The 24,621-nt window shown below is 30.7% G+C and overlaps 6 protein-coding genes across 8 annotated transcripts; 2 read left to right on the top strand and 4 right to left on the bottom strand.

Annotated features, from left to right (window-relative positions):
• Window positions 1-15: 15 nt before the first annotated feature.
• On the bottom strand, window positions 16-10,407 carry Pkc98E (Protein kinase C). The gene is made up of 12 exons (XM_070644818.1): window positions 9,904-10,407; window positions 8,844-9,095; window positions 8,335-8,506; window positions 7,890-7,897; window positions 7,672-7,695; window positions 6,894-7,086; window positions 6,210-6,822; window positions 5,883-6,144; window positions 5,624-5,818; window positions 5,482-5,562; window positions 5,368-5,426; window positions 16-5,300 (listed from the first exon to the last, which is right to left on the bottom strand). Exons 1-12 carry the CDS (start codon window positions 10,055-10,057, stop codon window positions 5,136-5,138), a joined length of 2,178 nt encoding a protein of 725 aa, XP_070500919.1. The 5' UTR covers window positions 10,058-10,407; the 3' UTR covers window positions 16-5,135.
• A 353-nt stretch (window positions 10,408-10,760) lies between these two features.
• HBS1 (translation elongation factor EF-1alpha (GTPase) HBS1) lies at window positions 10,761-14,529 on the bottom strand. Its single transcript, XM_070644817.1, has 5 exons — window positions 14,389-14,529; window positions 13,856-14,290; window positions 12,328-12,846; window positions 11,844-12,218; window positions 10,761-11,749 (listed from the first exon to the last, which is right to left on the bottom strand). Exons 1-5 carry the CDS (start codon window positions 14,426-14,428, stop codon window positions 11,112-11,114), a joined length of 2,007 nt encoding a protein of 668 aa, XP_070500918.1. The 5' UTR covers window positions 14,429-14,529; the 3' UTR covers window positions 10,761-11,111.
• A 3,051-nt stretch (window positions 14,530-17,580) lies between these two features.
• P58IPK (dnaJ homolog subfamily C member P58IPK) lies at window positions 17,581-20,274 on the top strand. Its single transcript, XM_070644831.1, has 3 exons — window positions 17,581-17,962; window positions 18,392-19,690; window positions 19,834-20,274. The coding sequence occupies exons 1-3, from the start codon at window positions 17,881-17,883 to the stop codon at window positions 19,950-19,952; spliced, it is 1,500 nt and encodes a 499-aa protein (XP_070500932.1). The 5' UTR covers window positions 17,581-17,880; the 3' UTR covers window positions 19,953-20,274.
• On the bottom strand, window positions 20,266-22,009 carry LOC139093970 (protein maelstrom homolog). Of its 2 annotated transcripts, XM_070644833.1 has the most exons (3): window positions 21,932-22,009; window positions 21,732-21,857; window positions 20,266-21,669 (listed from the first exon to the last, which is right to left on the bottom strand). In XM_070644833.1, exons 2-3 carry the CDS (start codon window positions 21,837-21,839, stop codon window positions 20,365-20,367), a joined length of 1,413 nt encoding a protein of 470 aa, XP_070500934.1. In that variant the 5' UTR covers window positions 21,840-21,857; window positions 21,932-22,009; the 3' UTR covers window positions 20,266-20,364. The 2 variants fall into 2 exon arrangements, with proteins under 2 accessions (XP_070500934.1, XP_070500933.1); XM_070644832.1 differs by having other exon boundaries at window positions 21,732-21,996.
• Window positions 22,010-22,115: 106 nt separating this feature from the next.
• LOC139093906 (protein maelstrom homolog) lies at window positions 22,116-23,237 on the top strand. Its single transcript, XM_070644758.1, has 2 exons — window positions 22,116-22,166; window positions 22,224-23,237. The coding sequence occupies exons 1-2, from the start codon at window positions 22,116-22,118 to the stop codon at window positions 23,235-23,237; spliced, it is 1,065 nt and encodes a 354-aa protein (XP_070500859.1).
• Window positions 23,238-23,298: 61 nt separating this feature from the next.
• On the bottom strand, window positions 23,299-24,591 carry RpL35A (ribosomal protein L35A). Of its 2 annotated transcripts, none has more exons than XM_070644772.1 (4): window positions 24,494-24,591; window positions 23,884-24,090; window positions 23,478-23,705; window positions 23,299-23,405 (listed from the first exon to the last, which is right to left on the bottom strand). In XM_070644772.1, the coding sequence occupies exons 2-4, from the start codon at window positions 24,088-24,090 to the stop codon at window positions 23,382-23,384; spliced, it is 459 nt and encodes a 152-aa protein (XP_070500873.1). In that variant the 5' UTR covers window positions 24,494-24,591; the 3' UTR covers window positions 23,299-23,381. The 2 variants fall into 2 exon arrangements, with proteins under 2 accessions (XP_070500873.1, XP_070500875.1); XM_070644774.1 differs by having other exon boundaries at window positions 24,470-24,540.
• Between the last annotated feature and the right edge of the window lie 30 nt (window positions 24,592-24,621).

The following is a 24,621-nucleotide window of genomic DNA, read 5'->3' as shown; positions in this document are numbered from 1 at the left end:
AAAAGCCAGTTGATATAAATTTTTTTATATTATTATAAATCCAATTTTATTAGCCATCATCTGTTTTTTTTTTTTCATTTTGCATAAAGTTGCTGAAAGTTTTTTTTCCATACTTTTTAAGAGAAGGAATTTGTGAAAAATCATAAAATTTTACTGATTATTTTTAAAACATCGAATTTTTTTCAATTTTTCAATCTTTTTTTCTTACTTTTCAAATCGATTCATCTTCCTTTTTTTGACTTAGATTTTCCTCATATTATTTTATTTAACATTACGAATGGCAAGATGTTATGCGTACACATTTGTTTAAAAATCTTAGTTTCCTTCTTTTATGCCATTGTTCAAACAATTTCACCTAATAAAATTTTTCCTAACTCTGATCCATAGAATTATATGCGACTCTTTCATAAATATGATTTTTCATGGTTACTACCTAAACAATTAATTTACAATGTTCTTCATTCAGGATATTCATTTCACTTTTCTTTTTTTTTTTAATTATAGTTTATTTTCTTGGTGGTATAAGTATTTTTTTTTTTAATTTCATATTTCCCAACTTCCGCGCGTGTAAACTCGGAAGTAAATTTTTCATTGAAAAAATTCTGTTCTGAATTTTTGCAATATTTTTTTTTTTTTTTTCATATAATTTATTTATATACTCTTTATCTTTAAAATGGTATTTTTTACTTCTTTGGATGATGGAGATTTATCCCTTTTTCATTAATATTATAATATGTTTATATCTTTTATGTAATTTGCATCTCTTTCACTTCTTTTTTATTAAAAAAATAACGTGGAATTTCCTTTCATTTAGTTTTTTTTTAAATTGTAGAATTTTTATCCTTTTTTTGTCCAGCGGCGACGAGACGAGAGTGGGGCAACTAAAATGTTTTTTTACCTATCATTCCTATTTGCTCTGGTTGAGTATGGGAGATTTTGGAGGTGCCATGAGTAGTCAAACAACTGCATTTGCTGTTTTTTGACTGTTCATGGCAATTCTTTAGATCCTGAGGGACTCAAAAGTTCAAACTGTTGAGCCACTCAAGATCCACAATCCCAGCACCAACCGAATTGTATAGAATTTTCATACGTTTTCCATTTTCTTATGTATTTTTTTTCTTGATAACAATATATAATAAATTGACAAATGACATTTATATCAGCAACAGCATTAGAGATAAATGAAAAATTTTCATTCATTTAATTCCACTTCCATACTTGTAAATTATTTAAAGCTTCATTATTTGGTTATTTTTTTTTATTTCATTATCTCATTGATGATTATTCATTTTTTAGTTCTTCATTTGTAGATTAACAAAAGATTTGATCTAATTAAAATTAAATATTTTTCAGAATCATAAAAATATATTTTTATATATTTCATATTTTTTGTGAGAAAAACAATAAACTTTTAATCCTGTTTTTATTCTATTGATGGCTCTATTTGGTTTGTGCATTTCCATTTTTTTTTTATATATTTTTATCTTCCACGATATTTTTCTTCTACTTTTTTGGAGGCATCAAATGCAATGGGATCAATGAAAAATTCCTAAATGTTACATTTTCCGTTCCGTATCATCACACCATTGTTATGTATGTGGATGCAAGACAATAATCACATTAGATTTTGGATAAAATAAAAATCTATTTAATGGAATTTCGATATGATGATGGAATTAATCATCAAGCTCATTGCATTGTGCGACTTTTTTTTTGCAAAAAAAAAGTTCATCTGGCTATTTATATATAATTTTTTTTTATAGTTTTACACACATAGGATTATGATTACTCTTATGATCTAGAACTGATTAGCATTTTTTTTTTCTCATTTTAATTTCTATTCTTCCTTCTCATCATCTAATATATTTTTTAGATATTTTTTTTTTCATCTTTTTAAACATCATTTATATAATTTTTTTTTTCTTTTGTTTCTTTCACAAAATTAAAAATTCGCCAGAAATAGGTTTGATTGAAAATAATAAAAACATTCCAAACATGTACTTCTTTTTTTTAAATATATTTTTTTCATTAAAAATACGTTTTTTTTTGCAGAATTTCATATCCATTTTTAATTGATTTTCGAAGCGAATTTTCTTGCCATCATATTTAATTTTTTATCCCTTTTTATGATGGATGTACGCTAAACTTTTTGCATTTTTATTGAAAAATCTGATTGATTTCACTTTCGTGTTGTTGATTAACGGTCATTTGAATTTCAAAAAATATTTTTACACAAAAATCTAGTACCAAGTTCCTTTTGTTTATGATTTTGTGGTTTTATTCTGGAAGTAGTTCGAAAAGTGATGATACAGAAGTTCTTGAAGCTCAATTAACATTCAAAGCAAAGCAACTTGATCATAGTAATTTTCGCAACATAAAATTTGAAATTTCAAAAACCGTTAAAAAGTACTAGAATTATTTTGTAGGTTTTCAGCCCTTCAAAAGTCTTCAAGTATGGGGGTTCTTAAATATCAACCAACTTCAATCAAAACCCTTCAAATGTTTTTCAGTGATTATCTCAACAATTTGAATAATTTTGATATTAAGTTACACAAAAGGAACTGCAATCCAACGATTTCCATATCATTAATAACTTTTCTTCTCATTTTCATAATCATGAAAGTGATTTTGTGTGTTTTTTGAGTATAATAAATCTTATTACTTCAATACTTTTAGTGTAATTATCATCCTTTTTGGAAATTTTAATTCTTTTCTTGTTTTTTGTGTATTTAGGACGAGGATAGATGTTGATTGGAGATGATTCTTGATAATGCGTCACAATAAAGTTCCTTCCGAAGATGTTAAATTCAGAGGAGATGAAGAAACTTGATCGCGAGACATCATAAAGTAGTGATGCTTCTCCTTTTTAAGTCATCACTCATTTTAAAGTTTAAAATTTTTTATAGGAACTAAGAATAACAAAAAATATTTAAATTAATGTTCATTTCATCACCAAATCAGTTAAAGTCATGACTTATTTTGATGACTTTTTCAATTTGATTTTAAGTTTTTCATAATTTATGCATGCTGGTATGTTTATGTCAAGTTGTTATCAAAATGAGAGGGGCATGTATTTTGATACAACTTTAAAGATTTTAATCCTTAATAATTTTTTATGTGTTTTTATACATTTACGATCATCAAATTCATCATGTCCTTAACATGTCAATGATAAAATGAACAAATTTTGGTTTTTGTAAATTATGGCAATAAAAATGGCTCAAATATAAATTAGGTAGATAATTAGCACTAGGAACGTAGAAATTCAAAATTAAGCTATAATTTCATGTAAAGGAGATACATCAAAGATTAATGCAAAATTTTTGTATACTTATACGAAAAATAATTTGATTAATTCTGCATACGATTTTTTTTTGTTTTTTTATATCCTTAATTAGTTCCACTTTTCAATAGTGCGTGCTTAAAACTTCCTTTTAAGCATCTGTGATGATAATTTCTTTAATGATTTCCTCATTATTTTTTGGAAGAAATATAGTTTGGCTCAGAAAATGCTGGGCTTGATTTCATTAGGCTGAGAAGCTGCTTATAGTTTTGGGTTCTTGAAGAATCTTATCAAGCTGGATCTGATTTAGGGGAAATCTAGTTTCATATGCCATGCATTTTCTGAGCTATACTTTACAGATAAAATTCATAACAATAAATAATAATAAAAAATAAATACGATTCATAAGCTTAGCATATAGTATAATTAAACTAATGAAATTCATTGACAAAAAACGTAAATTAGTTAAATTTAGCATTTTAGCTTTTTGTTTTTTTGATAGTGATGACAATTAAGTAATAAATTTTATGAATCCATACTTTCACACGTGAGCCTATGAAAGTATGGACCATGTGACTAGATAAAAAAAAATTGAAATTAAAATTAGATCAACATTTCATGTTTTAACAAAAATAAAAATAAAAAGATTTTTTAAACGTAATAAAAAAAATACTTTTTGCATAATAAAAAGTAAATGTTTTGAGATGTGCGCGAACAGATCTTTAATCAATTTCATTTACTAATTTGTGTGTTTTTTTTTCTTTTGTTTCTATTAAGTCGAATTTCATTCGAAAGACGTAATTTTTTGTACTCTGCATTAGCGAGATAAAGAATCCTTTTGCAAAACATAAAGGAGTTTTGATAAAGTAAATAAATTCTCATTTTTTATAAAAATGACAAAAAAATTGTAAAATGTTTAGTTAAGGTATGCAGATGGGGGATCTATGAGCTGATGTCAAGTTAAATTTCTAACACATACAAACATTTTTAAAAAATTCAATTTTGCAGGATTTTCATGCAAATTGTCTTAAATATGACATGATTATAAACTGTTTTTCCAATGCTTTTGTACTTTGAAATCTCAGTGAAATTTCATAAAACAACATTAAAACAATTTCCATCATTGTGTTAGTGTGTACTAAAAAAATTCAAATTTCAGCCGTTAATTATCAAATTGTCGATCGTTAAAATTCCATCATTCAACTCATATTCCCACATCCTAAGTAGCATTATCAATTTGTTCTTAGAAAATTGTTCTTTTTTTGTGTTGGGAAGGAAGAAGATTCTTTTAGATATTCCCGAAATAATTTGTGTTAATTAATATATAGAATACTGATATAACAACAAAAAAAATTGATTCAATTTAAAAAACAGAACAAAAAGAACTAAACAGAACATAAATAACATTGATCGCTTTCAAAAATTGAAAAATAAATATATATATCCACGATCACATACAATAAAATCTTTTTCAAATACATTATGTTTTTTTATACCTGATAAAAAAATGATTTTTCTTCTATTATTTTTCATAAAAACCATAGTAATCTTTGGTAATCTTCAAATCAGTTTCTGTGACTCGATTTTTGAGATTTTTAAATTTCTCTTCACAAAATAAAAAAGTAGTTAACTAAATTAAACTTTCATATACGATTCCCATCATCATCATCATTGATAATAACATCATTAGTAAAACAAAAAAACATACGTTTACCTCGTATAATCAAGTATGACGAATAATAATAGAATAGAATGAAGAGTAGAATTTATCGTTTAAAATTCAAATAAAATCTCAAATTGGTTGTTCACTTGGATGTAAGCAGTATCCTTTGGATTGAAACTAAGAGGCTTTTTAACTGCAACCTCTTCGCTCCGGACCATAGTCTTTGTTAACAAATGAGAATCCAGCAAATTCATCTTGGTTTATGCAACGGATTATATCTGCTGGAACTGGTGTCAATACTGGCTCTTCGCGTGTGAATTCGGTGTCGAAATTGACTGCATCACGTGCGCTTCTCTGAAATTTACAGATAAATTCTCATTTAGTATTTTATTTATGGATTTGTTTAGGCAATTTGACTTACAACTCGTGGCTTGAATGGTGGACGAACTTTACGTTGCTCCAATGCATCCCAATCCATTTCTACAATGAAATTAATTAACAAAAGTTATAAATACAATCACAATTGTCTGCATACCTTTAAAGAATGGATGCTTTCTGATTGATTCCTCTCCATCTACACAACCTAATCGTCGAGCCGGATTTTTAGTCATAAAACCTGCAACACAAAAACATTAGAATCAATAAATCAATACCAGAAATAGACGAGAAGTGCATACCTTTTAAAATTGAAACAGCTTCACGCGACAACCAAACTGGATATAAAACATCATCTCGGAGAATGGCTTCGAACAAATCATCTTCATTATCGGCCTCAAACGGAGGCTGACCCGCCATCATTTCATACATTAAAACGCCTAATGCCCACCAATCAACAGAGGGACCATAATCTAATTCTTGGAGGATTTCGGGTGCTGTAATGGACACATAAATGTAATCAAAATTGTCATGTATTGTGAATGAGGGCGATATATTTACCTATATAATCAGGAGTACCACAAAAAGTTGATGTTAAATTTCCGCCAATAATTCCTTCCTTACACATTCCAAAATCAGCTAATTTACAATGACCTTCAGCATCCAAAAGAATGTTGTCCAATTTCAAATCGCGATAAATAACACCGTTACGATGCAAAAATTGAAGTGCAAGTGTAACTTCCGCGGCATAAAAAGCAGCACGAGCCTCATCAAACTTTCGAGCACGTTGAATTTGGAACATTAAATCACCGCCATTTACATACTAAAAAGATAAGTACAGATATAGACATTAAAATGATTATTGACGGTGAGAAATTGATATCGTACCTCCATAACGAAGAATAAACGATCAGGCGTCTGAAAGCATGAATATAATGCTGTCAAGAATGGATGACGAGCAGCAAGTGTTAAAATTCGCTTCTCTGTCATTGTACAGTCGACATCATCGTCTTGTAATATGGCATCCTTTTTCAATACTTTAACGGCATAAATTTCTTCAGTTCCTTTACGTTCAGCAAGCATGACTTTGCCAAATGAACCTTTCCCCAAGACTTTAATGAAATTAAAATCAGTGAGTGTAAGCTTGCCAATGAGCTGCGATGAGCCTTTACTATCGTCAGCTTGTAACGTTTGACGACTAGAACTTGCTGATGATGATAATAATGGCTTGGTATCTGATACAGTTGACATTGTATCAATTGAAATTGTATCGTCACTGCTACGATCACTTGTTGATGATGAATCGCTTGGCGCTTGATTGATATATTTCGAACGACGAGGTGGTGTTGATTTATCCATTGTGATACCCATTTCATTTAATATTTCGGCTAATTGTTTGGTATTTATTCCACAATTATTGGCAACATTCTCTTCACATCGTCGATGAATGTTCATGCTGCACACTTCACATTTCAATCCTTGACGAATAATTCCATACAACCTAAAAGTCAATTTAAAACCATTAATTTTATAACTCAACATTTTACGAGTTGGATCTTTATGGATACTCACAAACTACCACAATGATCACAAAATGTCAATCTTTTGAAACTATGAACGGCGAAGCGATGAGGAACATTGACATTAAAGCGTTGACTATTGACAACTTCCTCTCTGTTCTCCTTTGGTTTCTCCTCATCCTTTTTCTTTGGACATTTTGTTACGACCAGCTGATGACATCGCTTATGAACAACACAAGTGCACACTATTTGGATAGAGATTAGGAACTGATTAGTTATAGTATTTTTGAATAAATTCATTATTATACATGCAAAAATTAGTATAGAGTAAATAATATTGTTAGATAGTAATCAATAAATGAATGCTGAGATTACCGAAAATCATAAGACAGATGATGAAAATTAGCATGAAGATTTGTGACTTAAATTAACTAACAGAAATTAAAGTTTGAGCCTTTTTAGAGATTTTTTGAATGATTCCAGAGACATTTTGAACATGAATAGTCACATCCAACATTGACATGATTGAGATCCAGAATATCCAGCTTGTTGATATTCAAAACATCCAGCAACAAGCTCAAATTAGATAATATTGTATAATAATCTGTTGAATCTCAATGTACTGTGTTAAATGTACATGAATATCTCACAAAAAGGCTCACACATGACCCTCAAACTTGATATGCTCTAAATAATAATAATAAATATAAATTAATGTATTGTTAGGAAGTGAATATAATAATTGAAATTAGGTGAAAAGAAGAACAGAAGCAGATTAACAATATGATTGCTTTTTAGAGTGTTTTGAATAGTTTGTTTGTTTTTCTTACCTTGGCATTGATAGCCTTGCTTGCCTACAGAGTTAAAAACATATGAAATAACAGAGAAATTAAATTATTTCACTTTGGTTCATTAATTTAAAATCATTAACAAAAAAATCAAGTCATGATTAATTTGAATATGTAGTCATAACTTGACTAAATGACATAGTGGTAAATAAAATAATAAAATAGTTCATTTTTTAACTCTGATAAATGCGGCAGCTTACCTAGACCCCTGTTTTTTGTTTAATTGATTTTACATAACGAAGCAATCACAGGAATGAAAAAAGAGAAAAATTTGTGTTTCGATTAGTCACCTGAGTGTAGTTAAGAAATATCTCTATCTATTGATTATTATTTACTTCAGGAGAGTATATATAGAATATAATTATTATTTTTGCTTGATTTATGTCAGCATTCATGCATCTTTTCATACTCGAGAACCTTTCTGATTTCAATTAATATTTTAACGTATTTTTAAAATTCAAAAGTTAACTGTTGTAGGGTTTTAGACGTAAAACTCGTATAAAAAGCTGCATGTTTGCTGATTTCATGAATTAAGTTAACCGACTTAAAAAAAGTATCCCTAAAATTTGATATCTCCAATACTTGTTAGTGACTCTTTTTTGACTTTATAATCCATGCAAAGTTCCTTAAGTAACTAATGCTCACCATATAAATTCTCGGCAGTGCGAACAGAATGTTGGCTGACGTAAAAATGTTGCCATAAACTTGTGGCCATTTACTTGATGCACTCGTCTTCTCATCGCCCCTCGACGGCGATTCAAAAACGGTTGCTCCTTGTTCGTTCGACGACATGTCATTTGTTGATTTTGATTGGTTTCTAAAATAGACAAGAGAGGAAAAAAGATGAGATTAAATGAAAAAAATAAATTTCATGTATGAAAAATCATATGGCATAAGAAAATCATTAAGCGAAAGAGGAATGGAGATCGAAAGAATGTTGAAATTATTTGCACACGTGTGATCGAAGCGCATAATTGATTGCCAATAATTTTGATCGTCGCGACAGCGGATATTGACAATTTTAACTGCCAATTGATTTTCAAAATTTAACGGTTTTCAAAAATTCAAACTGAACTGAACTGAATTGAAATTAATCCGTTCACTAATCGTCCACAATAAATCTTTCACTGGATGATAATAATAACAATAATTACCTTGAGACCATCGCAAGTCGATTTTAACATGCAACCGTCCAGAAGGTTCTAAATCAACCCAAAAATCAGTCTGGTCTTGTTGATTACGTGCTATCAAATCCTCAAATGATATAGTTGCATTTGCATTAAATACATCATCAAGTGGTGCCTTATGAAAAACAGTAATGCCCAAAGTACTTGCATTCTCCACCTCATGAATATATGTTTCATTCCATACAGGATCAAATGTTTTCTGCTTAATTGTTGAACGATCTACACGTTGAATATCACGTTGGAGATAAAGTAAGTAAAAGAGAGAAAAATTAGATGACGATGATAAGTCTTGTGCATCATAAATCTCATGACATAGAGGCAAATAGATAACGAGAGGAACTTATCATAATCACAAGATATACTGTAATAATAATAACATGTACCTATATGAGATTCAAGGACAATATTTTCGATAGAGGGAAAAAAAACTAGACGTGAGGAAGCTTGCATATATAAAAAAAATTGTTCATTTACAATTAAAACAGATTCTTTTTTTTTACACAGTGATTATGCTTGAGAAAGTATGAAAAATCTGTTGTTTAGCGAATGAAGAAAAATAAAAAGAATGAAAATTCTCAAGTTTTTCATCATTTTTTTTTTTTTTAGAGGAAGGTATAGAGGAGGTAATTGAGAGACGAACAGAATGAAAAGAAAGAAAAAAAAAATAAGAAAAGATTGTGAGGAGAGGAAAAATATTGAAAAAAAAAAATTCATCCTTGGAAATTTATCATCGTACTGAAAAGCAGGTTCAATCGAGAAACTACGTATCATGCGATGAAAGAAAATGTGTAAAAAAATTTCCCTTTCAATTTTTAACATTCATACTGAGCATGCGATGCGAAACATTGCTGAAGATTGGCGCCCTATTCGAAAAAGAGAGAAATGGAAAATGGATGCCTTTGCCTGCCTTTTTTTTTCTTTCTGCCTTGCCTTCCCCATTTTTATCGACCCAATTTTTTCACAATATTTTTTTTTTTATAAAAATTTTATGCTCTAAATGTCATCTCGTGTATGCACTCGTACTCACCAATGAATTTTTCATCAACATTTAGTGATACATAAGGATCCAGATCTTTCTTATCGTTATTCTTGCCAAAATTCAATTCATGTCTTTTCTGATAGTCTGTCGGTCGTAGATCACTCGCTTCACATATTTTCACCCTCAATGTACCCGTAAACATGTTGATTCTCAATTGTGGTAAATTATGTTTTTTTGGGCACTGACGATCGTGTTGTGTCTTCTCTTGTGCATAAAATTTTTTGTAAAATTGGATTTTTTTATTTTAGAAAAAAAATTTCTTTCCTATTTTTTTTTTTTTATATGATTTCAGATTCGTTCGTTTTCATGTAGACTTTTTTGTGCTTCTTCGGCTAGCTTCTGATTAGAATTAAGGATTTGATTATGCACTGACTATATTAATGTAATAAATTGTTGTTTAATTTAATCTTTTCAAGCTTATACATAGTGAAAATTAAAATTTTCTTTGCCACTCTTCCCGTTCTGATTGATTAATAAAATCGTATATATATACGAAATTTTTTTTTCTGACACAGCTTTTGTGTGGTTCTCTTTTTTTTTCTTTTCTATACTGCCTTAAATCTTGTGTTGCCGTTATTTCCAGACAGTATTTGTGCAATTGCTCTCTTACTCTCTCTTATCTTTGGAACTAGGGTTTTCGAAACTGTTGACAATCTTTGGTCTTTAGTCAGGAACTCAAGATCCTGGAACAAGCTTGAATTGACAATAATCCAGATTGATGACCATAAGACACTGTAATGAAATTATTAATTAAAATAAAAATATTCAAAACATTCGAAATTATACAAATCAACAGATATGAAGACCTAAGAATCTAGAGTCGCGATTTAAATATCCAAAAGTACTTCTTTTATCAAATTTGCAAGTTTATTTTATTTTTTTGTTTTCTTTTATATATAATATAATTAATAAGGATTTAACGAAAGCATCAGCATTTTAACGAAAGGATGAAAAGTTTTAAAAGGAAAATTTTAGTTTTTCCTTTGGAAGGAATCATCCACAAGTGACGTCTGAACATATTTTTAAAACAGTCCTCAAAGTTTACTATTTTGTATGCAATAATCCACAGTCTTTATACAAAATTCAAGTCATCTTCGAGTTCTGCTTTAAAAAAAGTTAGGAATTTCAATGTTAGACGTCATTAGTGCACTGTCCCCAAAAAAAATATATTATATTCATTTAAGTCATTTTAAAAATTAGGAGTTACTAATATCTGTCACAAGTCCAGCTGCAATTGTTGTGCCTCCAACTCTCAACATGATTCTTCCCATCTCCTTTAAATCTGAATATTTCTCGATTGCAATAGCTCGTTGGAAACTTAGTTCAATTAATGCACACGAATTATTTGTCAGGCATCTCGGATTCTTCTTAATAACTTCGCCAGTTCCTTTATGAAGTTGTGCCTTTAGTTTTGAAACTGTTGCAGGTTCAACGAGAGAATGATGATGCAAAAGAACTGGATATCCGATTGTGATTGGAGATTTAACGTTGAAGACAATAATTCGTGCCTTGATTTTTGTGGCGAGTGGAACTGGATTATGAGTATCACAAAGAATAGAACCAACTGAAACGTTTGTAGGATCGGCACCAGTTAATGTAATCGAAACTTGATCACCAGCAAAAGCACTTTGAACTGGAAGTTCATCAATTGTTATATGTTTAATGAGGCCTTGTTCCTTACTTGGACAGACCAAAGCTTTATCATTAGGGCAAACATGACCTGATGCAATTCGTCCCGAAATACAAAATCCTGAACTTCCAACTCCTTTGAAGACATCTGATACCGACATACGGAATGGTTTGTCAATAGCTCTCTCTGGGACTTTGAATGAATCTGAAAATTAATTTTTTGAAATTAATAACGGTTTTTGAAATTTTAAAAATTATGCAACAATGTTTTAAAGTTTAGAACTTATTTTAGTACTCACCAACAACCTGTAATAAAGTTGGTCCTTTATACCAACTAGTCAATTCAGCTTCCGATGCTGGCTTCACGAGATTCTCTCCGCTTAATCCCGAACAAGGAATATAATGTACATCCGAGTCTTTAAATCCAGCATGTTTCAAAAAGAATTTCAATTTATTCATGATATCATTGAATCTGTCTTGATTCCATTTTTCATTGTCCAATTTATTGATAGCTACACAGAGTTGACTAACACCTAATGAGCGAACAAGCAATGCATGTTCTCTCGTTTGTCCCCCTTGTTCGAATCCAGTTTCAAATTCTCCTCTTGTCGCATCAACGACCAAAATAGCAACATCTGCTTGATTGGCACCACAAATCATGTTCGGGATGAAGTCTAAAAAAATTTAAATTTTAAAATTAATTTTCATTTTTAACGGATTTTTCAGCATAATTTTCAAATATTTTTTGACAGTTATTTATTGAGTCATATTTAAGAAGCATACCTTTATGTCCAGGAGCATCCAACAATGTGACTTGTTTAGTTGGCGTTTCAAATCTCTGATATCCGCAATCCATAGTTATTCCACGATCCCTTTCTTCACCTGTTTCGTCCAAAACCCAAGCAAACATGAAACTTTGCTTTCCCATCTTCTTACTTTCTTGCTCATATTTATGCATCAATCGTTGTGGAACATTTCCCAAGTCAAACAACAAGTGTCCCATCATTGTGGACTTTCCAGCATCAACATGTCCAATAACAACCAAATGAAGTTGTTCCTTTTCCGATCCACGTTCCTTTTCATAAAGTTCGCGAGCATTTCGAATCGCTTCCTTTGCACGATTTCCTTTATTTTCATCTTCTTGTGGTGAATTACGTCCTGAACTATTTGGTGTCAATGTTCTTGGTGAATTAACTTCAAATCCTGATGTTTTGATCTTTGATGCTGGTGTGACTGTAACCGCGACTGGTTCTTTTTGCTGTTTCATTTGTTGAGACTTTTCATACAACATTTCGCCAATGCCTGAGAGATTATTTGTAAACATTATATTTGAATTGTTCGCTTCTTACTAACTAACTAATGCCTTAAAAATTAGGTACTTAATTAACAACATAAATTAAACAAAATGATAAGTTATGACTTCTTTTTTAGATGCTTCATAATTTGATCGTCTGGCGAGAGAGTGTCGAACTTAAAACGTTTTTCAATGTGCCTGGTTGGATACTCTAGACGTGGAATTTTGTTTCGGTACTTTTTTCGAATTATCTTGCCAATTATGCTGAACTTCGCGGAGGGAATTTTATTAAATCTATTCTTTAAATCACTCAACATAATTCGCTCACAATAGTCATCAAAATCTAATGGCTTTGAAACATTATGGACAGTATTTTCACAGTCAATAAATTGAGGAACAAAATCTTCAACTTGAATTTTTTTCGGTTCACTAATAATTGGCAATTTCTTTCGTTCCTGATCACTCACTAGAGCTGCCTTAAGATCTATCACGATTTTTTCACTGTCATTTTTCGGAACTGTCTCTGACACTTTTGGCTTATTCGCAAAAATATTTGGAATGGAGAAATTTGATGACTTTTTTTGATCACTAGAACTCGAACTGAGATAGTTCTTAAGCTGCGAATTGGCAAATTCTGAGAGACTACTTGCTGGTTTAGAAGCATTTTCTGAATTATTCAAGGCACTTTGACCAAACACAGGCAACTTAAATTTAGACGTAGAAGGCACAGAATTCTTTTCTAAATGATAATTCTTCAATTCCGTTAAATTATTAAATTTCGGTTCATTGTCGCTAATTGAAATCTTTTTAAAATCTTACCTTCCAAAATTGTTAAGATCCAGAGAAGTAACGATTTCAATACAATTCAATTCACGTATGAAATGGAAATAATAGAAAATACAAATGATAAAATTAGTAACTCGAATGAACCTTTTATACAAGCAGGAACGATTAGTTCTCAAATATTTAATTTCATAATTAAATGAAAACGAAAAATAAGTTAAATTGTGAAATTACCTTTCTCGACATCAGGTATTTTTGGTCGCGGATGATGATGAACTTGCGGTTTATTTTCTCCGTTGAGCAGTGTATCGAGAGCTTTATTGAAATCAAAATCGTTGGACATAATAGCTGCAACTAATCGTCTATCGGAGTAAGTTTCGCCAATAATATTTCTGATTTCATCCATACATGATAATAATCTGCTTTTATCAAGTTCATTTAATTCAGGAAATTCAAAGTGCTCAGAATCGCGCCGTTCCTTAGATGAAGCTCCGTAATCTTCATCATCTTCCTCTTCGTTCTCTTCCTGGATGTCATCATTATTGGAAATGAAACTTTCTAAACTGGATTGTCCACGAGCTCTATCAAAAATCCATTGTTTAGCATCAGTCGGCGAAATACATTCTGGCTCATCATTTACTGATCCTACTGTAAAATCGTCATCGAATTCTGAAATTACAATAACATTACATTATTATTTTTTTCAATTTTATTTTTCTTTTTAAAAACGCATTAATCAATTGAATATTATGAATATAACAACATACCATCGTATTGCATGGATCGAACATTTCTATGTCGTGCCATTTTGAAGATTATACTGTGATTAAAGCATAAATTTCAATATTTTTATTTTTTTTAGAAAAATTAAAAACTAGATGTCTAGGGGAACATCAACCGAAAAGAAATTTTATAAACTTTTAATTTTAGACGTTTTTATTATTTTCGACTACCTCACATTGGGGCCAAAAGTGGAAAAGATGGCAATAATTCACCTGATATGCCTATATTATAGACACTAGTGAGTACTATATAGGAAAAATAAAATTTCTCCCCATGAGTGCACTGTGCGCGTAATACGGGGGAAAACGTTTTTGGGTAGAGGGGACTTTCAAATTGTTCTAACTTTTCACTGCCTTAGCAGAATTTTTGAAGTTTTTTCATTTGGTAGGTATAAGTAAGGTCTTTCAGAAAAATATTCATATGTTACACTAAGGGTCAAGTCGAGCGTGAAAACATCAAAAAAGTTCAAAAAAATGCATGTTTTTAGTATTTTTCACTTCCTGTGACTGTATACCGAGCTATAACTGTTGACAAGTTACTGCATATGAAAGATCTTATTTATATCTACAAAACCTACATACATCATAAAACAAAAAAATTCTGTACAGATAGTCAAAATTAGCTTTGAAGTTAAAAACACGTGGTTCTTCTGCCTTCTAGGGTCAATATGACCCCCCGAACATGACCAGCGGTTTTTGAACCTAGTTATATTTTTACCTAACACATTTATCTATCTAATAAAAACAAAAAAATATCAATTTTTCTGCCAGCGCGATATCGAAAAATTGACTTGAAGGGGTCTGGGGGGTATTTTAAAATTCAAAAATTTCTAGTAATTACCAAACTTGATAAAAAATTTTGAAACTTACAGATCTTATTCAAATACTAATATTCTTTATATTTATATCATTAAAAATTGTTACGCAGTGTAAATTTCCCAAAAATATTGAAAAAACTGGTTTTTATGTTTTTGAATCCACTAAATGACCTTTGAACGTACTATAACCAAATATTTTCTATATTTTTCATTAATTTATACAAAGTGCATTAAAATAGCTTTCTAATAATATATAATATGTTACATAATCTGCTTTTAATATCGAAAAAACTAAAAAGTTGTCAAAATTTTTCAAATCTGAAAATCTATAAGTTGCTAACTTGCTCATAATTATTGTAAATTTCAACAATATTTGACAAATTTGGTATTGTTGGAAAGTTAAAAACAGTATCTATGAGATAATAATAAAATTATAGCTTGAGAGGTTGCACAGATATGCTAAGTCCAAAATGTCATATTTTAGCTATCCGTCCTAGGTGCAACGACTATCCAAATTTTATTTTTGAAAGTGATTTCCATAGTTTTGCTCTAGAACTGTCTATAAACAGGAAATAATCTCATTTTTCATCATTAAAACCTGTAAAGGACAAAAAATGATTCAATCAAATTTTTGGAAAATTTTCGAATTTCAAGTTTTTTCCGTTTACTTATTTACAGGTTTTAATGATGAAAAATAGATTTTTTCACTGTTTTTAGACAATACTAGAGTAAATATATGGAAATCACTTTCAAAAATAAAATTTGGATAGTCGTTGCACCTAGGACGAATAGCCAAAATACGACATTTTGGACTTAGCATATCTGTGCACCGGGTACCTCTCAAGCTATAATTTTATTATTATCTCATAGATACTGTTTTTAACTTTCCAACAATACCAAATTTGTCAAATATTGTTGAAATTTACAATAATTATGAGCAAGTTAGCAACTTATAGATTTTCAGATTTGAAAAATTTTGACAACTTTTAGTTTTTTCGATATTAAAAGCAGATTATGTAACATATTATATATTATTAGAAAGCTATTTTAATGCACTTTGTATAAATTAATGAAAAATATAGAAAATATTTGGTTATAGTACGTTCAAAGGTCATTTAGTGGATTCAAAAACATAAAAACCAGTTTTTTCAATATTTTTGGGAAATTTACACTGCGTAACAATTTTTAATGATATAAATATAAAGAATATTAGTATTTGAATAAGATCTGTAAGTTTCAAAATTTTTTATCAAGTTTGGTAATTACTAGAAATTTTTGAATTTTGGGGTACCCCCTAGACCCCTTCAAGTCAATTTTTCGATATCGCGCTGGCAGAAAAATTGATATTTTTTTGTTTTTATTAGATAGATAAATGTGTTAGGTAAAAATATAACTAGGTTCAAAAACCGCTGGTCATGTTCGGGGGTCATATTGACCCTAGAAGGCAGAAGAACCACGTGTTTTTAACTTCAAAGCTAATTTTGACTATCTGTACAGAATTTTTTTGTTTTATGATGTATGTAGGTTTTGTAGATATAAATAAGATCTTTCATATGCAGTAACTTGTCAACAGTTATAGCTCGGTATACAGTCACAGGAAGTGAAAAATACTAAAAACATGCATTTTTTTGAACTTTTTGATGTTTTCACGCTCGACTTGACCCTTAGTGTAACATATGAATATTTTTCTGAAAGACCTTACTTATACCTACCAAATGAAAAAAACTTCAAAAATTCTGCTAAGGCAGTGAAAAGTTAGAACAATTTGAAAGTCCCCTCTACCCAAAAAACGTTTTCCCCCGTATTACGCGCACAGTGCACTCATGGGGAGAAATTTTATTTTTTCCTATATAGTACTCACTAGTGTCTATAATATAGGCATATCAGATGAATTATTGCCATCTTTTCCACTTTTGGCCCCAATGTGTACCTGATGATTTGTTATTGTTATTACTTATTTTATAAAGATTAAGTGGGTGTTTTGAAGTGATGTTTGTTCTATTTTATTCTAAATACACATTAAAAATTTAATATTTAACAGTTTTCAAAATTTTGAATATTTTTGGAATTTTTCTTTTGAATTTTTTGAACAGTTTTTCTCACGAACATTCGTTGACAACAATTAGGATTTCGTAGTTTTACTGCACTAATTAAGCACAAATATAACAGTTGCATCATCATACCTAAAAAGACTGTGTTGTTTTATATATATTTAATGTTTATCTTAACTATAATCAGTATCATTAGGAGTAGATTTGATGATTTTCAAGGGTATTTCCAAAAATTTGTTACGACTTAATTGACGTTGTATCAAAAAATTCAAAAAGTAAACAAAAACTTTCGATTCTCCTTCAATCTTAAAAATAGTTTTTAAAATAAATTAAAGCACGAAATATCTGTACTAAAAGTGTTGGATCAAAAGCACAAAACAACTGAACTCGTCCACCGTGAGAAAAACAGACGTGTCTTATACTGAACGAATTACATTCGCCAAAAAAAATATATAGGAGTGAATTTTTGAAAAGAATGAATTATATAGAATTTAAATAACGTTTGAACGAGAAGTAATTAATAGAAATTGTCACTTTTGATAAGTCACAAGATAAGAGTACAAAAACAATAAGGATATCAAGAAGAAATATAGAATAATCGAGCAAAAATGGAGCTAATATCGTCTTCAGCAAATCAAAATTTTCTTTTTACATATTTAGTGTTCTTTTTCGTTGAATTACTCACTAAAGGTAATTAATCTATGGCTAAATTTCATTTCCTGTGTATCTTTAATATGTGTTGTATACGAATTTGTGAATACAGTGTTGTTTTATGCATGTCATTGAAAATATTTGAGAGTTGCACATAAAAAGTCCCGCAACATGAATAATTTAAGTAGATTTATGCATGTTAACTGTTCAATAAGAAGATATTGTGAGAAAAATTAGAGAAACTAATTGAGAGATCTACACATTACATGTATTATTATATTGAGATACCTTCAAGGATAGTAAAAATAGCAAATCAAAATTTTGTAAAAACCACGTCATGCATATTCGTTCAATTTCTATTAGTTTTCCTATACATTATAAAGTTTATCAACAACACAGAAAACTTGAACATTGTGAAACATTTGTGTTTAATTATCTCATTACTTTAATCAATTTATTTTTACGTAGGTGCTGAGTCGTCGTCGTCAGAAGTTGACAGACACTTAGAAATGGGAAGAGATTTCTTAGCAAGAGGACAATTAGGCGATGCATTATCACATTATCATGCCGCCGTTGAGGGCGATAATAGAAATTATTTAACATATTTTAAGCGAGCCACAGTTTACTTAGCTTTAGGAAAAGCAAAATTGGCAATAGGAGATCTTGATAGAGCAATTGAATTAAATAGAGCATTCACAACAGCACGACAACAAAGAGGATCAGTTTATCTTAAGATGGGTGATTATGATAATGCAGAAAGAGACTTATATGTAGTACTTCAGGAAGATCCATACAATGAAGAAGCACTTTATATGTATGATCGAATTAATCCAGCAAGACAACAAATAGATTTAGTTCATGATGTTATATCACGGAATGATCATCATTCAGCCGTTGCTTTATTATCACAACTTCTAGAAGTTTCACCATGGTCTCCTGAATTCCGTGAGCTTCGTGCCCAATCAAATCTTGCCATTGGTGATCGATTAAGTGCCGTATCAGATTTTAGATCTGTTAATAGATTAATGCAAGATGGATCTGATGATCTTACAACACATATTTTCAAATTAGCAAAGCTTTTATATGAATTAGGACATGCAGCAGATTCTTTAAAAGAAATTCGTGAATGTCTCAAATTAGATCCTGAACATAAGCTTTGTTTCCCATTCTATAAGAAAATTAAGAAGATAGACAAATTTATGAATGATGCTGAGACGCACAGAGAAGCTAAGAGCTATGAAGATTGTATATCGTCGGCTGAAAAAGTTTTGAAAAATGAAAAGGAAGTTCCAATGATTATTTTCGGTGCAAATCAATATCTTTGTAGTTGTAATGTTAAGAGTGATAAATATGCTGATGCAATCACGCATTGTAATGCCGCATTAAAAATAGAAAAAGATCCTTCAATTCTTTGTGACCTTGCGGAGGCGCTACTTGGTGAAGAAATGTATGATGACGCAGTGCGTAGCTATCAAGATGCACTTGAATTGGACGAAAACCTTCAAAGAGCAAAAGAAGGCATAGAGAGAGCAAAAAGACTTCAAAAACAAGCAGAAAAAAGAGATTATTACAAAATTCTTGGAGTAACAAGATCAGCAACAACTAAAGAAATCACAAAAGCATACAGGAAGATGGCACAAAAATGGCATCCCGATAATTTTGCAACCAACGAAAGTGAGCGGAAAATAGCAGAGAAGAAATTCATTGATATTGCCGCCGCAAAGGAAGTCCTTACTGATCCCGAAAAACGAGCACAATTTGATAACGGTAAGTTGCATTTTCTGTTCGGTAATACAAGAATTCAAAAAAGTTCGTTTCAATTCAGATCATTTTTGAATTTTTAAAATCCGTTACAAATTTTGAATTTCATAAATCCGTTATTAAATTATTTTTTTCTTTCTAAATTACAGGTGAGGATCCACTAGATCCAGAAGGCAGATCAAATGGTTTTAGAAACGGCAATCCATTTCAAAACTTTCAACATTTTCAACATGGATCTCCCTTCCAATTCAAATTCCATTTTTCATAGAATTTTCGCGATTCCTTTATTTTGGATCTTATCTTTCCAATTTCATTAAGCCATCTTTTGCATAATAAGTACTAATACCTAAGTTTGTAACAATTTGAGTCAGACGTGATGATTTATTTATGATTTCTCTAATAATAATAATGATGGATATTAAGTTAATTTATGCGAAATCCTCAGCATCAAAAAAAAGAATTTTGTTTTAATTTTGTAAAATAAAGCAGTTAAGTTTTGTTGTCTCATATATTTTTTATGAGGATCAGTAAGCTGAAATAAGCGTTGTAAATAAACCTAGAATTGATTTAAACAATTCATATGCTTTCTATTTTATTTGTTTTATTCATGTTTATGTATAATTAATTCTTATTTTATAAATGCAGCAGGTACTTGTAAATGTTTGGAATTGAAACTTAACTTATTCTTCATCTAAGTTGTTCTGTACTAGCTTTTTCGACCAGGATTCTTCATATCCTTTGACAGTATCATCAATATTTGTTGCAACTGATCGCATTGAATTAAAGTTTGAAAGGCTTTGTTTCCGAGAAATGTTAGTTTGTGACTCATTCAGGAATAACTCGTCATCTTTTAAAGCTCCAGCAATGCTTGTACTACTACGCATTGGATTAAAGAAACGAATTGACTGCTTAATGCTTAGGTCCAATTGAGACGAAACACTTGATGCCTTATGTTTGCTGTAAATTGAGTCTAAATCAGATTGAGAATTTGTCGTATCCACACGTAATTGATGGAATGATTCTGTCAAGCATGACTCTACAGTTTCTTCGTCATCAAAGTCATCTTCCATTGTAAAGTTACTGATTGGCATGTGCTGTCCTGGGATTCTTTCAATACAATCAGCTCCACAGTGTTCAATGATGGAAAATCCCCAACGTTTGACTTTCGACAGTGTACATTCTTTGGAATTATCGTCAGTATTATGTAAATCACATCCAATATCACGATAAGCATAGGGATCTCGACGCATGAGATCTCGAGTTTGAACTATTGATTGAAGTGGAATTTTCTCTTCCTTACTATGAGCTACGATGTGTTTGTTTAATAAGAACAGCAATTGGTCAGCTTTGAGCAATCGAAAAGCGTTATTGCATCGATTTTCATCAGTAATTTTCTGCAATGTTAACTCTGCGGCTTCAAAGTCATCGATGTGGAAATCATCAAAGACAAAGAATGGTGGAACGTACAGTGATGAAAATTCCTTTATGTCCAAAAACCTTAAAATCTCGTCCAAGATTCGTTTATAATTTTGTTCGCCTACGATGTTTGGAGGTATTGGAAGGCGATGAGTATTTTTTGAATGCTGTAAAGCAGTTGCAGCAAAACCCATTGGAAGATTTCCTGGATTAATCAGCATGTGGAAACAGTCAGTTATGCCTTCAAACAATGAAAATTTAGCAATTGCAATTTCTGCTGGAAATATATCTTCCTGAGGCTTCTTGATGAAATATGATGCCGAAAAGAAGTAAAATTCTTGTTCTAACAAGCTGTTATCATCTATTGCTAAACCAATGACATTATCAATGAACTCGATATCCTTTTGTATTTTCAAACGCTTTTCATTCTGTCGACGATTCACTTCATCAATCGGTTCTCCAAGGCAATTATAACGGACGTTTTGTCTTGCGTCAAATAAATCCACTTTGACCCTTTTGGCCGGTTTATCGCCACTCTTGTACTGTTCACGTTCTTCTTGGCTCATGTTCTGGAAACGATCAATTTTTCATTCAAAAATTAATTTAATTATAATAATGACTACTTAATTACCTGCCAGTGTTCTCCAGCAATTGACTGTACTTCTGCCATTGACAAATGGGGATTATATTCTTTTATGTCAAACATATATTTTGCGAATGCATTTATTTTTTTCGGCATTTTCTGGATCTTTTATGACTAAAAATATTGAGTTGCCTTTACTTAATTACTTGAACTTTTGGATTAACTGAGTGTAATTAATTTACACGTACTTAAATAATGTATAAATTTACTTAAATTAATTAAATGAACTAAATTTTTACAATTTTTGAATTTCGACCAAAATTCACTCAAATGAGGTTAAGTCAAAACGCAATTTCAGACCCTTAAAAATTTGTAGTTTTCTACCCTGTTATAACAATAAAGTCCGAAATAAGTTATTTTAAGCTTTTTAAAATGGGAAAGTTTAAGCCAAATGGTTTCGTGATCTTCGCAAATGAATATAAGGCAATTTAATGAATTAAAAACTAATAAGAGCACGATTTTAAAACATTAAACTTCCAGAGAACACATAATGTGCAGTACTATAACTATCGTGAATTACTTGATGTAGTCAGTCCATTTTGGAATGAATTGCCTGAAACTGAGAAAGACAGATACAAAGAGAGAGCAAAAGCAGATGCAAAACGTCAGGAATTAAAGCGCATAAGAACATCCAGTATTGAAGATGTTCAGGAAAAGAGATTAAAACTTGTGAACGAAGAAGAAGATAAGAAACAACGTATTGAGGATTTAGTATATACTGCCAGTGATTTAGGAGAACTGGATGATATGATATTTTATTTCGTAAATATATCGACCTTTTTTGAAGACTCAAATGACATATATCCAGCAGAGTTGGCAATGTCCAAATACTCATTGAGAAAGGGAATAATTGACACTCTTCATATCAAAATCAATCCAGGAGAACTGCCATTAGGCTCTACTTTTCCAGCTCAGGAAAAAGCCAATCAGACACACAAATACTTATTACCAACTGACAATGAAGATAGTGACTACGATTTTGGTGAAAGCAGCTATATCTTGATTTTAATGAAAATCATCGATTTTATTGATCCCATTGAGGATGCACCTATAGAAAACTTACCATTGTTCTTCACTGAAGGAAGTTCAGTGACTGATAACAATATTTTAAAGAATATCCAAAAGGCATTCGTGAGAATTTTTGAAAAGGCTGGAGAATATGACATTGCTTCAGATTTGAAGCTATACTCAGTCGTTGACCTAATTTACTACCTTAATAAGGTTTCTAATACATCTGAAATAAATCCTGAAGACAAAAAGGAACATTTCACATCATTATCAAATGCTGACGAAGCTTTCAGACGTACTGATCGTCTATTCAGATATATAGCACAAGGATGTACATTTCATGAAGAAAATGATGTCTTAAATTATTGCTGTTTATCACGAGTTCGATGCTATGGATACATTATATCCAAATATTGCGTTAATTCCTTCAAATATCCATTAATTGAAGGAAGGCATTTCCCTACAGACTTTCATGTTGAACCTTAATGCTGTACTGTAAATCTAATATTTATACGATCCTTACTAGTTAATAAAAAAAAGTCAAATATTTTTGTTGGAACTGAATTCAAACTGATTTTTTATTCAAATTTGTTGTTTCATTTCTTAAACCCATTTAATTATGAAGAATGTTTAAATTCTTGATGGATAAAGCATCTAAAAAGGCACAAAGTAAAATGTTCGGAATTAGATTCATCGACTATACATCAACAGATATGATTAACTTACAATTCTGACACGATGACCAATTGCATCAGCTGGCAAATTTGTTGTGAAACGGGCACGTACGCATCCGTTGTTACCGTGGAGTCGGGTAACTTTTCCCCAGATAGCACGCAAGCGAGACTTGTGTTTTGAATTGGTTGGGGATGATTTCTTCGATTTTCCTTTGTATACAAATGCACAGCGTTTGCCAACATAGAACAAGGAAGTTTTACGGCTACGTGATCCTTCAACCTGCAAAAGAGAATTATTACATTAGTGATATGCTTGGATTGTTGTCATTAAAGGAATTGGAAGTAGAAATTTAGTCAGTACAAAAAGGTGATCCACATTCAATTCAGGTTTCAAATGTCTATGTATAGCATCACGATAATTTAATTAATGTATTAATTTGTCAGTGACAATAGCTCACCTTAAGTAAGGCGTGATTTTCGTGTTGATTTCTTAATCCACGCTTGAATCCAGTAAATACAGCCTTAGCCCACAATCGTCCGTAGCGTTTGAATGGTCTGGGTGTAACTGCTACTGCTTCTTTTGGTTTTGGAGCAGCTTTTTCTGTTTTCTTTTCTTTTTTGGCTGGAGCAGCCGCTTTTGGCTGTTTCACTGCTGTATCGGCCATCTAAAACGAAATAAAACAGATTATTAATATTTATTATGATTTCACATAACCTCAAATTGATGGAATAAATTGCACAAAATTAAGATTTTACTGATATTAAGTGGTAAATGTCAAATATTTCTATTACTGGTAATTAACGTAGTAGTCACTGATAGATTTGAATATAATTTATCTTTGTTAATTTATTTAAACGGCTAATAAATGCAATATTGTTGAAAAACAATACAAAACTTGAATTTTTGAGCATTCAAAAATTTTTCACTAGTGATTTTTCATGAAAATTAGCTTCGACGGAAAATCTATCAGCGGATATCCATATGACACTTGTTTATGCAATTTATCCTGTCATAATATATTCAATTAAGGCTTTAGAACTAACTTAAAATAATTATTTTTTACTCACTTCTACACGTTTTAGTGAGATAATCGAAGGGAAAGAAAGAGCGTCGAAATTTTTTTCAAGTTCAAAATTTTTATTTCCGTTGGTTCAAAAACTTTTTTGATTTTCGCGCAGTTTTTAAGCCCTTTTGT

This window comes from Chironomus tepperi, unplaced genomic scaffold (genome assembly GCF_022539635.2).
Source record: "Chironomus tepperi strain 1889 unplaced genomic scaffold, CSIRO-AGI_Ctep_v1 contig_346, whole genome shotgun sequence".
Lineage (NCBI taxonomy): Eukaryota > Metazoa > Arthropoda > Insecta > Diptera > Chironomidae > Chironomus > Chironomus tepperi.
The sequence above is the reverse complement of the archived record's forward strand: the minus strand, read 5'-3'. Positions and strand labels throughout refer to the sequence as shown.

Bases quoted from the DNA above. Each gene is read 5' to 3' on its own strand.
- Pkc98E (XM_070644818.1), bottom strand. From the start codon at position 10,057: ATGTTTACGGGTACATTGAGGGTGAAAATATGTGAAGCGAGTGATCTA. The intron at 5,563-5,623 runs GTATGCACTTCT...TTTGTGTTGCAG, and splicing joins AGCTGTTTCAATTTTAAAAG to GTTTTATGACTAAAAATCCG. The intron at 5,301-5,367 runs GTAAGTCAAATT...TGTAAATTTCAG, and splicing joins CACCATTCAAGCCACGAGTT to AGAAGCGCACGTGATGCAGT.
- HBS1 (XM_070644817.1), bottom strand. From the start codon at position 14,428: ATGGCACGACATAGAAATGTTCGATCCATGCAATACGATG. The intron at 14,291-14,388 runs GTATGTTGTTAT...TTGTAATTTCAG, and splicing joins TCGATCCATGCAATACGATG to AATTCGATGACGATTTTACA. The intron at 12,847-13,855 runs GTAATTTCACAA...ATAATCTCTCAG, and splicing joins AATACCTGATGTCGAGAAAG to GCATTGGCGAAATGTTGTAT.
- P58IPK (XM_070644831.1), top strand. From the start codon at position 17,881: ATGGAGCTAATATCGTCTTCAGCAAATCAAAATTTTCTTTTTACATAT. The intron at 17,963-18,391 runs GTAATTAATCTA...ATTTTTACGTAG, and splicing joins CGTTGAATTACTCACTAAAG to GTGCTGAGTCGTCGTCGTCA. The intron at 19,691-19,833 runs GTAAGTTGCATT...TCTAAATTACAG, and splicing joins ACGAGCACAATTTGATAACG to GTGAGGATCCACTAGATCCA.
- LOC139093970 (XM_070644833.1), bottom strand. From the start codon at position 21,839: ATGCCGAAAAAAATAAATGCATTCGCAAAATATATGTTTGACATAAAA. The intron at 21,670-21,731 runs GTAATTAAGTAG...GATCGTTTCCAG, and splicing joins TTGCTGGAGAACACTGGCAG to AACATGAGCCAAGAAGAACG.
- LOC139093906 (XM_070644758.1), top strand. From the start codon at position 22,116: ATGGGAAAGTTTAAGCCAAATGGTTTCGTGATCTTCGCAAATGAATAT. The intron at 22,167-22,223 runs GCAATTTAATGA...TTAAACTTCCAG, and splicing joins TCTTCGCAAATGAATATAAG to AGAACACATAATGTGCAGTA.
- RpL35A (XM_070644772.1), bottom strand. From the start codon at position 24,090: ATGGCCGATACAGCAGTGAAACAGCCAAAAGCGGCTGCTCCAGCCAAA. The intron at 23,706-23,883 runs GTGAGCTATTGT...TCTCTTTTGCAG, and splicing joins AAAATCACGCCTTACTTAAG to GTTGAAGGATCACGTAGCCG. The intron at 23,406-23,477 runs GTAAGTTAATCA...GTGCCTTTTTAG, and splicing joins TTGGTCATCGTGTCAGAATT to ATGCTTTATCCATCAAGAAT.